The following is an 11,244-nucleotide window of genomic DNA, read 5'->3' on the forward strand; positions in this document are numbered from 1 at the left end:
AAAATCCAATTCCATTTCTTACACTTAATTTGATCCACTTTTCCCCCACTGTTCGCTTAACGTAATCATTGCGCTTTGTTCTCATGCCCTTCTTAGCGTTCGACGTTCGATGTTTGACAATTTTGTCAGTAAGCCGGCAATGCTCTCAATTCATTTACATCACTGGTGGCAGTCCTCACGAAGGCCGCTCCATTCAAGGCAACGCCAATAAGTTGAAAAGCGAATATAATACAATATTTCTGCAGTAATCAACTTACTTAACTCAAAGCTACTTAGTTTGCAAAATAGTCCATAATTGGAGAGTGTCTATGTCAATTATGAAGTGACGGCGACAGCGCAGCGCAGGAAACAATTCGATTCAATCGTATCTGTCGGCGACGATACATAACCTCAAGTATTCGTAGAAGCAGAATTAGCAGGGTACTGCGTGGTTTGTGAGAATATCTGTCGCAATTTGAGCTTATCGTCCCATAGTTTCGATTCTCATTTAGTACGTGCGAAGTAATCACTTAGTTGCTTACAACACACCCTTAAGTGGCCAAGTGTTTGGGTGTAGCAAACGAGGCGGCGAATACAATTATCACCGAGTCTCCAAATTGGTTGTCCGCAAGTAATCACCGAGTGCACATTAATATTGATTACATCTAAAGCTCATTGTTATTGCTTACAAGGAGTACAAGGCGAATGCGTGTAAATAGCATTTGGAATCTTCGGACGAACGCAAGCTCAATGATGTGTGTAGTTAGTAAGTGTATGAAAGTTGTGATTTTCCAATATCTGAGAGAAATCTGGTATTACTTTATGACTTGTTATTTTGAATATATATAACTATTAGGTGTACCGTTAATTTTTTACTGCTATCAGATTTAATGAATTTTAACAGCACACTCCCTTAATTGGTGAAATCATATCTGATTCCGATTAAGGAGAGATAGATCTTATCAAATGTCAGATCCTATGAATCTGTCACGAATTCATTATAAAATTTGAATCTACGTATAATGCATGTGATATCATCTTCGGGTTATGGTGTACAAAATATTAGTTTTGACTTGCAAATTACAATGTTTCTTACCGCACTACAGTCGAGATTAGTATATATTAAATGTCGGTCGTTGGTAAGGTCTAACTTTAACAGAAACTTCCGATTTTGGAATATTTCTCACTCATTGAAGGGTGTGCATAGCTAAACTACAATATATGTATATAAAATGTTAATTTTGTAAAAATGTTGAGTCCAGAATTAAGTATCGGATAATATTCGACCGAATATACAACGTCCAGAACTCAGTGAAGTAAATTTAATTTTGATTCGGCGCCGTTCGCAGCGTTGGACTCTTGAGAAGTTCTAAGAAGATCCAACGTTTTCGAACCAAATTTTGTTCAGCGACGAGGCCTATTTCTGGATATGTAAACAATCTAAATTGCCACATTTGAGACGAAGAGCAACTTGAGGAGGTTCAAGAGTTGCCATTTCATCCAGAAAGGTGGTGTGGAAATCATCATTATTCAAAAAGGATGCCGGTGAGAACATAACCGTTAATGGCGAACGTTGTCGCGCCATGATCATCCTTTAGTAATGATATAACGGGTGATTTTTTTGAGGTTAGGATTTTCATGCATTAGTATTTGACAGATCACGTGGGATTTCAGACATGGTGTCAAAGAGAAAGATGCTCAGTATGCTTTGACATTTCATCATGAATAGACTTACTAACGAGCAACGCTTGCAAATCATTGAATTTTATTACCAAAATCAGTGTTCGGTTCGAAATGTGTTTCCGCTTTTTTATCGACAAATTTTGTTCAGCGATGAGGCTCATTTCTGGTTGAATGGCTACGTAAATAAGCAAAATTGCCGCATTTGGGGTGAAGAGCAACCAGAAGCCGTTCAAGAACTGCCCATGCATCCCGAAAAATGCACTGTTTGGTGTGGTTTGTACGCTGGTGGAATCATTGGACCGTATTTTTTCAAAGATGCTGTTGGACGCAACGTTACGGTGAATGGCGATCGCTATCGTTCGATGCTAACAAACTTTTTGTTGCCAAAAATGGAAGAACTGAACTTGGTTGACATGTGGTTTCAACAAGATGGCGCTACATGCCACACAGCTCGCGATTCTATGGCCATTTTGAGGGAAAACTTCGGACAACAATTCATCTCAAGAAATGGACCCGTAAGTTGGCCACCAAGATCATGCGATTTAACGCCTTTAGACTATTTTTTGTGGGGCTACGTCAAGTCTAAAGTCTACAGAAATAAGCCAGCAACTATTCCAGCTTTGGAAGACAACATTTCCGAAGAAATTCGGGCTTTTCCGGCCGAAATGCTCGAAAAAGTTGCCCAAAATTGGACTTTCCGAATGGACCACCTAAGACGCAGCCGCGGTCAACATTTAAATGAAATTATCTTCAAAAAGTAAATGTCATGAACCAATCTAACGTTTCAAATAAAGAACCGATGAGATTTTGCAAATTTTATGCGTTTTTTTTTTAAAAAAAGTTATCAAGCTCTTAAAAAATAACCCTTTACAAGTTCATTGCCTCTCGAGGTTTAATATTGATTAACGAAAGTCGAGAGATTTGACATTTTACCTCCTTGGAGACCTAAATCGATATTAAGTCCCATATATCTTTCACATTGAGACGACATTTATTCGACCCACCTACAATATTTTCCGCCGAATACTTAGTATTCGCTTTAGATATAGCCAACATTTAAGCTGCGCACACAAGTGGTTGACTTGAGGTGGCATTAAAAGCGAAATTTGTTAGTCTAGCTTAACATCGCCGACCATAACGATTCGCATCGATTACAGTTAGCCGCAAGAGGATGCATAATTTACTTTATCATCTATTCGATTACTACAAGCACAGAGCGTAGTTTATGGTCAAAGATTTACTTATATTCGTATGTACTTAGTTGTCTATTAGCAAAGCAATGCCGCAATGCTTGTGGTTTAGCTCTATAAATAACAGTAAATATATGCATTTAGTAATATGAGCTATTATATGTATATACGAGTACAAACCGAGCTGGCGCAACTTATTGAAAGTCTAGTTACCACTCCAAATTATTTTATAATATTAATTATAGCCACAAATGCTATATATTTGCGTGTGTATTGGTCTCCAACAATGTAAACTCATTTGGTGAACCAAATGAAAATTAGAGAAAACTATTTTTGCTATATTATTGTACTTCAGCATTATGCCAAACTATTTTCAAATACATTTTTTAATGTAAAAGTTTTTTTTAAATTTTTTATTGAATTCTAGGAAATTTGTAATCGATACATAACAGACATTTTTGAATTTCTTTTTTGATGTCAGCTGTCAATTATTATGAAACAGCAAAATTGCTGCCAATAATGAATAAGGGTTTTGAGGTAAAAATTACTTTTCTACGAATTTATTTCTTAAATGTGGATTGAGTACTTTTATTCCGATTATTTTTATATTATTGACCATACTTTTGACAATATAGGGTAATTTTTTTATGCAAAAAAAAATATAAAAGCATAAGCCGGTAATAGAGCTTACCCCAGAACGTCTTGAAAAAAAAAAACACTTTGCGGTGCTCACCATAACTCGGCTGGAAATTATCCCAAAATAAGAAACGATGAAAAATGCTTCTAAAGTTTATGAACTAAAAAAGTCACGGGAAAAAATCACTCAAATTCTAAAACAGCCAATAAATCCCTCTTGATTGTGTATTTTATCGAATGTTTGAGGTTCAGGGTTCAGTGGACTAATATCCAGGAAGAGAAGTTGCTCATTGGAATATTTATTTTGAAAATATCATGAAAATTGTGTGACAGGAGAGGGTTGAATATGTTCTATTTGTCGTTCCGACTGGTAATTCTTGAAGTAATTTAATACACTTTTTTAGGTATTTTAGGAAATTTTATGATAAATAACTAAATATATGAGAGGAGTAGGTATACAGAACTATTAGCGGTATCATTTCTGAAGAAATATGAATCGATGATTTCACGGGCCAACAAAGCACACCAAACCATTGTTTTTTCTGCATGAAATGGCAGCTCTTGAATCTCTTCAGGTTACTTTTCGTCTCAAGATCGATAATTTTGCTTTCTTATATACCCATTAAGCCAGAAATGGGTCTCATCGCTGAACAAAATTTGGCTCTAAAACGTCGGAAAGTTGAGTGGCTTCAATTTAAGATCTCGACATAAAAACTTTCCACGGTCTTCATGTACATTCTCAGCTACAGCTTTTATATTTTCTTCACTGCCTGCTGAACGCGGACTATTCAGTCGAATATTATCCAATAATGAATTATGGGTCTCAAGATGAGTGATGGTGTTGCGGCTAGTACGCTCAGTAGGCCGATTCAAATGACCATAAATTGAGCGAAGCACGCGAAATACATTCTTTACAGAACGTGAATTTTCGTAATTAAGTTTAGCGATTCGTAGACGTTGTTCAGGCATAAGTTTTTCCATGATGAAATGTTAAACAATACTGAACAAAAGTAACATGCCAGCTTAACATGACTCACGCGTGATCTGTCAAAAAAAGCTATTGAAAAAATACCTCCAAAGGATCACCCGTTATAAAGCGACCGGCACTTAATTATCAACAATTATAATCCAGAAGTGCTTTTATTGCATTGACTAACTTAAAAGTGCCCCCCCAGCAGCCTAACCTTACTCATCTTCGGCACTTGTTTGCATTCGTATTCGTATTAACCTCATTCATGTATATGCGTTATGGGTAACTGCGGCATCTTCAATGTTGATTGTTTTATTTTCGGTTTTATTCTTTATAAATAGTTAGTTGTAAATTGTAGCTCACAAACTCGGATAGCCCAGTAATAACCATAAAAGTGCAACAATAGAATTGGTCGTAAGATACGCAGTTGCACTTTATTGCCAGAAGACACATGAAACAACACATGAACTTGTGTAGGTATCTCTCACATGGAGGTGCAATTAGTACGTGTCTAAGAGTATAACTGTACATAAAATAAAATAAACAAATAAAATTTAAAGCGTAAATTACTATCGAGAACCATTAAAGCTGCCGTGAGTAGCGGAATCTGCGAATTTAATTATTCTCATGCTTACGACTTTGATATTTTAACGGACGAGTGTTTTCGCTCGCGCCGCGCCTGTGAATCACTGCTGTCTTCCGAAGAGAATTCGCGAAAGTATGCAGGCAAAATGCAATAGCGGCCACAAACTAATAAAAACAATAAACATTGCAATAAGTTTCATAAATTTCATTATGGCAGTTGGCATTATTGTGTAATTAAAGAGAAGAAGCGAACTCATTATCCAAGCTTGCATTATTACATTTGCATTGATGGAGAATTTTTAAGTGATTTGTGGAAAATTAATGAATTTTTCCATTGCTTGACTACTTTCCGTCTCGGGTATTACGGACATTACGATTAATTGTTTACGTATTTGGTTTTGATACCGCCATCTGGCAAAGTGCGACCTCACCGCATTCGCGTGTTGTTGCACAGACCCAAATCAAACTGAGACAATGCCCGCAATTTTACCAGCTGAAAGTGAATCACAAACAAGTTTCATTGTGACAATTCACCGCACCTGTGTTCCTGTAAATTGAATCGAGCCAAAAGCACGTTTGGAATATTAATACATTTCGGAAAGCAGAGTTGTCCAGACATATAATATTTTATTTATGTCCATCTTAATAAATTTGTAAAATATGTGCGGGTTTAAATACAATTTTTTGTTCTAATTGGATAAACTAAATATAATTAATAATTTACTGTAAATTTATTACTAATTGGGTTGTAAGTTTACTCCTTTATTTTTCATTACAATGGGTGTGCAATCGAGAAAAATTGGACTTACACTTTCTAAAACCTACAAATAGCCCAATTATTCTGTGTTTACACAAGAAGGCTTTTTCTGGACGAACTCGTAGTTTGTTGTAGAGGCTTTACTCGTGCTCGGGTTTGGTTTCAATTGAATACTCAAATATGCACAATATAATGTAAATAGTTTAGAAAATCGTTAATAAAGATAAAAAATAGTTAACAATAAGTTAGGTAGGATTTAGTTCGGGTGCGACTGAACATTTTATACCCTTACAAATTGCAGGCATCAAACCCTGAAAAATAGCTTAAGGTGTAAAGCGTCAACCAGAGGACCGGATTCTTAGTAATTTTATATTTACATACATTTAATATGCTCTATATAACTCATACACTGGCCGACAAATTCGGTACAACTTTTGTAAGAAAAACGAAAATAATACATAATATATGGGGGTTGGGGGATATCGACCCGATTTAATCTATGAATCACATTCAATCTATTAGCCACATACTACAAAAGTATTCCCTGGGTTTCCTTAAAGTACCTCACATACAATTACCAATCATATAGAGTCAACCGGATTTTTGAAAATTCTAGTAATAGTTATATGGAGGCTAGACCATGCCACCGCCCAGTTTTATTTATTCCAGGCACAAAGCCACACTGTGTAAGTGAAATGCGCTCCCTCATTTTCATTGCGATAACTCAAATATTGGCCGATTTATCTAGTACAAAGTCAATTGGAAGTTCGAAAATCTTTATATTAGTTAGGACTCACCTATTTCTGTCTTAATTTCAATTATATATCTCACACATTGACCAATATTTTCGATTAAAAGTCAACTATAAATACTGGGGTACAGCGGTCGCTTGTGCATAGTTATGGCACTTTATACGTTTTCGGTTAATGGCGTTTTGTGGGCGTGGTAGTGGTCAATCTAAGAACTCGTTATTTTTTTGTATTAAGAAACCCGTATACAAAGTTTCATCAAGATAAATATCTTAATTTTTACTCAAGTTATAGCTTGTTTAGATGAACAGATAGACAGTCACCTGGATTTCAACTTTTCTCGTCATCCTGTTCATTTATATCTACCTCGAATAGTTTTAGGTCATACGTACCACCGTTAGGTGAACAAAATTATAATACTCTGTAGCAACAGTTTGCAAGAGTATAAAAAGTTAAAGTACCATTTAAATAAAGCATACAAGAATTTGAGAATATGAAATGTAAGGGAATATTAGAATCGCCAATGTGAAGGTAATGAGCAACACCAAAAAGATTTTTTCGCGATAATGAGCAACACAAGTTTCCGCGTATAAACGCAACTTAGTCTCTTGGTGATTACTAGTAAGTTAAAAACATGTCTGAAAATGTTTCATGGCTTATGCGGCAATATCATGGAACACTTCGTGAATGGGTGGTCAACGCCAGTGGACGTGTTAGGTGTGTTCCTGCACTCTTGAATAAAACTCAGTGAAATTAACGCTTACTTTAACTACTTTTAATAACCTATTACCTGAAATAAGGTTGAATTGATTACATTTTTGTGATTTTCATAATATTATAGTAATTGCTTCCGCTTAGTATGTTTCTTTATTTTTTCATTGAAAGTGTTTGTTGTCGTCGTTAAACATGCTTTTCATACATACCTATGGCTTCGGGTTCATAAAAGCTTCAGAAAATAGTCATTATACCTAATTAGTTATACTCGTACGGGGCGTAAAGACTTCAATTGAAAATAGCCATAAACTTACTCGTATGTAACCCTGTTTAGACCTTTTAAAGGACATTTGCTCCTGTTGAAAATATGTGTGGGATTGCGAAAGTTCATATTGAAATTTCTTATGTGTTCAGTATGCTTTCAATAATTTCCAATTATTTTATGGCATACTCGCATTTAATGGCTTCTTTATACCCTCATATTCTCTGAAGCATTTAATTCGGAATTTTGCTTTCAACTTTTTCGAAAATAATTTCTGGCTTTGATGAAATTTCGCCCTTAAGCTACTTGCAAACTTTTAAGCTTTCATCCTTCACTTGACCGTTCACTTTACTTCATTTCAAAATGCTTATTTCAATGCCATACCTTTAAGGTCTGCAGGAAAACTTTTTCACAGTGCGCTTACGGTAACTAATTGCAAATACACGGCAGGAAATTCCTTTTGTGCTAGATTTTTCTAGTAGTAGTCTATTTAGAAAGTGGTGCTGTGAAGCTCAATTGTTGGTTGAAGGCACTGCAAAAATTTGCTAATGATTTTCTGATAGTTCGATTGGGCTACTTATGGTTTGTCTACAGTGTTGCTGATATGAAAAGGGTTTCTGAAAAGGTAATATGAGTTAAGCACAGTCGTTTAACTCATATATTTCCAAGAAACAAATCAAGTAAAACAGTAGTTGTTGTTAAACTCGTAGATCTTTCGCCCAACCGACAATAAAGCGTCAAATATCTGTTTTTAACAGCGCTGTAATCTGTCAGTCATTATTAACGGTTGAGCGCAACTTGAGTGTCATAAGGTATTTTAGACCCGTTAAACAACGAAACGGAGCACATAATACGCCTTCAGGAAACAAAAGCATTATAATGACTACTTAAATAAGTTATCTATATGCAAAACAGCAATTTCAAGTACAATGGAATTCACAATTATTTAATGAAATTCACGCCGAAACTAATTGTAAATAATTTTATGCGAGTTTTGGTTCTGGAATATGTGGTAAAATAGATTCTACAAATTGTTTGAGTCTACAGTTTTAATAATAATTTTTTAGATAAATCTCTAAAAGGTCAGGTAAAAGATGAGACACATTGTGAGTACCCGGAAATTGTAAATAAAATGCAAAAATATTCATCAATATTTATTTTGGCACCTTCAAAGTAATCCCCATCAGACTTATGCCAACGATTTTTTCAGTCTTCAAAACACGTTTCATAATCACTTTTTGGGAGGACCTTCAGCTCCTTCAGCGAATTTTGTGTTTTCTCTTCGATCGACAGAAAACGGGTTCCACGGAGCGGCAGTTTTAGTTTGGGGAACATGAAAAAATCACACGGAGACAATTCTGATAAATACGGAGGTTTATCGATGCGTTTTTGGCTACAAATTCGGTACAATTAATGCTGGATGCGAAGGTGCATTATAATAGTCCCTCCCGAGCAAATGCATGATACACCAAACCACGAATATCGAAAAAAATAAAGAACATCACCTTAGCGTGGGTTTTTTGGATTCGGATCTCTTTTTCTTTCATTTCAAAGATTGTTGACACGTCTCATCGGCAGCTTTATCGGAACGAGTTGAACAACTCGCCATTTCTGCAGCACTTGCATGACGATTTTCAATCACCATATTCTTTATTATTATTATTATTTTTAATTTTTATTTAATATTTTCATCAGCTGAAGAAGTCGAAGGTCGTTCAGAACGAGTCATGTCTTCAAGATCTCTCGACCGTTTTTGAAGGCTTTGTACCACTCGTAGTCTTGCGTTTTAGATGAAACTCAATCACCGTGAGCCGTTTCCAACATTCGCAACTATTCCGTACACGAAATTTGGTTACAGGTACAAAATTTGAGACAAATTCTTTCTTCGATATTTTTATTCATTGTAAAACTTCCTACCAACAATCCTACCAACTTAGTAGCAAAATATATTTTATTGGAATATCATTTACTCGGGGAATTTAATTACAAGCTCCGAGTGCTTTTTTGTCACAATCTATATGAATAGTAGTTATATGGATGATATCCACAAAGGGGTGCTATAAGAAGCTACCTAAACTACTTATTTATGAACATAGAGTCACTGTATCAAATCAAGCGCGATTATAGACGAATCTTTATCTCTTAAGATTATTTCAAGAAATAAGTATCGATCTTGTTATCAGACATTGAGCTGTAATTTGCTCAATTTCCAGGTCAGAAGATTTGCAATGGAAGAACAAATGGAATTTAAGTTTGTAGAAAGATATTGTTTCGTTTGAAAACTTAAAATGAGCTTTAAATGTATATAAAGTTAAAGTTAAGTTCAAGCCAAGGCTGACAGTAATTAGTAACTAATATTCAATTCTTATTATTATTCTTATGTAAGCGCAGCCTAGCTCTAGGCTCGTCATAACATTACAACACCTGGAAACTTACCGATGAGTTCTCGTCACAGTTGAGCATCCCGTAGAAGTCCTCGTCGGGGCTTCGTTTAAAGCTCAAGACCGCATCGACCGCACTCATATTGTCGCTAATGAGGACCTGTTTTTAAGCCTTCTCTTCGTAGATCGATTTAGTTTCTATTTAACACTGTGGATTTGGGCAAGAAAATAGGGTATACACAAAAACACAAATATTATTTTAGTAATCAAAATAAACTAGAATAAATGCTGTTGATTTAGAAACCAGGCTTGCGTGTGAGTACTGAATGGTTAGACCAAAAGAGTCAACAAAACTATAAAAAATCTCAAAAACAAAAACAGCAAGTGTTTGTTTATCAATATTCGTTGTATGTATGTATGTAACTTTATGAGTTTTATATTTTTTCTAAGAAGCGTCTCTAGTCAAATGACTTTCGTTTATTAATAGTAAATACTCATACGTGTATTCAAGTGAATATTTGTTCGTGGGAAAACACAAGTGTGAGTGCGTGCTTGAGTAGTGAGCAGATAATCCAATGCAAAATAAGTATATTATACTAGAAGTAAGGCACACAATGCTAGCTGAACAGCGTAAAAATATTTTTTACTAAGGTCAGCAGAAATAAATTGACCTTTCGGCTTAAGAATAACAGTTTCGTCAAGATACTGAGATATTGAACAATGAAGCCAGCAGACCGGAAAAACTGTTGATTATCAGCGTATGGAGGTAGTCTTTGTGTGTTGAGTCAAAGCGATAATCAAAATCTAGCTTAGATTGCGAAAAACCCAAGAACAAAGTGCAAAAAATAACAAAAATAACAAATCCACAACCGTCACTTTCACTTCAATGCGCGTTGCAACGCCAATAAACACTGTTACATATGTATATATATGAATTTAAACACGAATCTAGTATTTGAACGCTTTGAGTCACTGAAAATTTACCAGAGATCGCGCGGCAGAAAGCTCCAAAAACAAGATTTTCGAATAAGTAAACGAATGCGCTTTGTTTTTGTTATAAACTCTAAGAAATATATTTAAAAATTTTTTTCCTAAATAAATTAGCCAACTATTGTTGCCACACGCGCGCTGCGTTGTTATTAACAGCACGTCGATTTAGTAACTGCCACAGTCTCACCGTTACTCGCACGCTGCTCAGCTGCTGGTGCTTTGGTCGCCTTCACCTTCGCCAGTGTGCTCGCAATTCCCTGTTGTTGTTGTTGCGTTCTTCGCTTTTGCTCTTGGCAGCCGCGCGCTCACACACCTGCTAGAGTCGCCACTGGAAGTCAGCGAAAGCCC

General features: G+C 35.7%; 1 protein-coding gene across 3 annotated transcripts in view; it reads right to left on the minus strand.

Moving 5' to 3' along the window:
- LOC105226773 (J domain-containing protein) overlaps positions 1-11,077 on the minus strand; it is a 38,588-nt gene extending 27,511 nt beyond the window's left edge. For 2 of the 3 annotated variants that reach the window (XM_011205818.4, XM_011205815.4), the window contains exons 1-2: positions 10,891-11,077; positions 9,962-10,114 (exon numbers count right to left, since the gene is read on the minus strand). In XM_011205818.4, the coding sequence (XP_011204120.1) occupies positions 9,962-10,048 (87 nt within the window). In that variant the 5' untranslated portion in view covers positions 10,049-10,114; positions 10,891-11,077. Of the gene's footprint in view, positions 1-9,961; positions 10,115-10,776 lie in introns of all 3 variants that reach the window. The other variant, XM_011205816.4, reaches the window with a different exon arrangement.
- Positions 11,078-11,244: the final 167 nt, after the last annotated feature.

The sequence above is a fragment of the Bactrocera dorsalis genome, chromosome 2 (assembly GCF_023373825.1).
Source record: "Bactrocera dorsalis isolate Fly_Bdor chromosome 2, ASM2337382v1, whole genome shotgun sequence".
Classification (NCBI taxonomy): domain Eukaryota; kingdom Metazoa; phylum Arthropoda; class Insecta; order Diptera; family Tephritidae; genus Bactrocera; species Bactrocera dorsalis.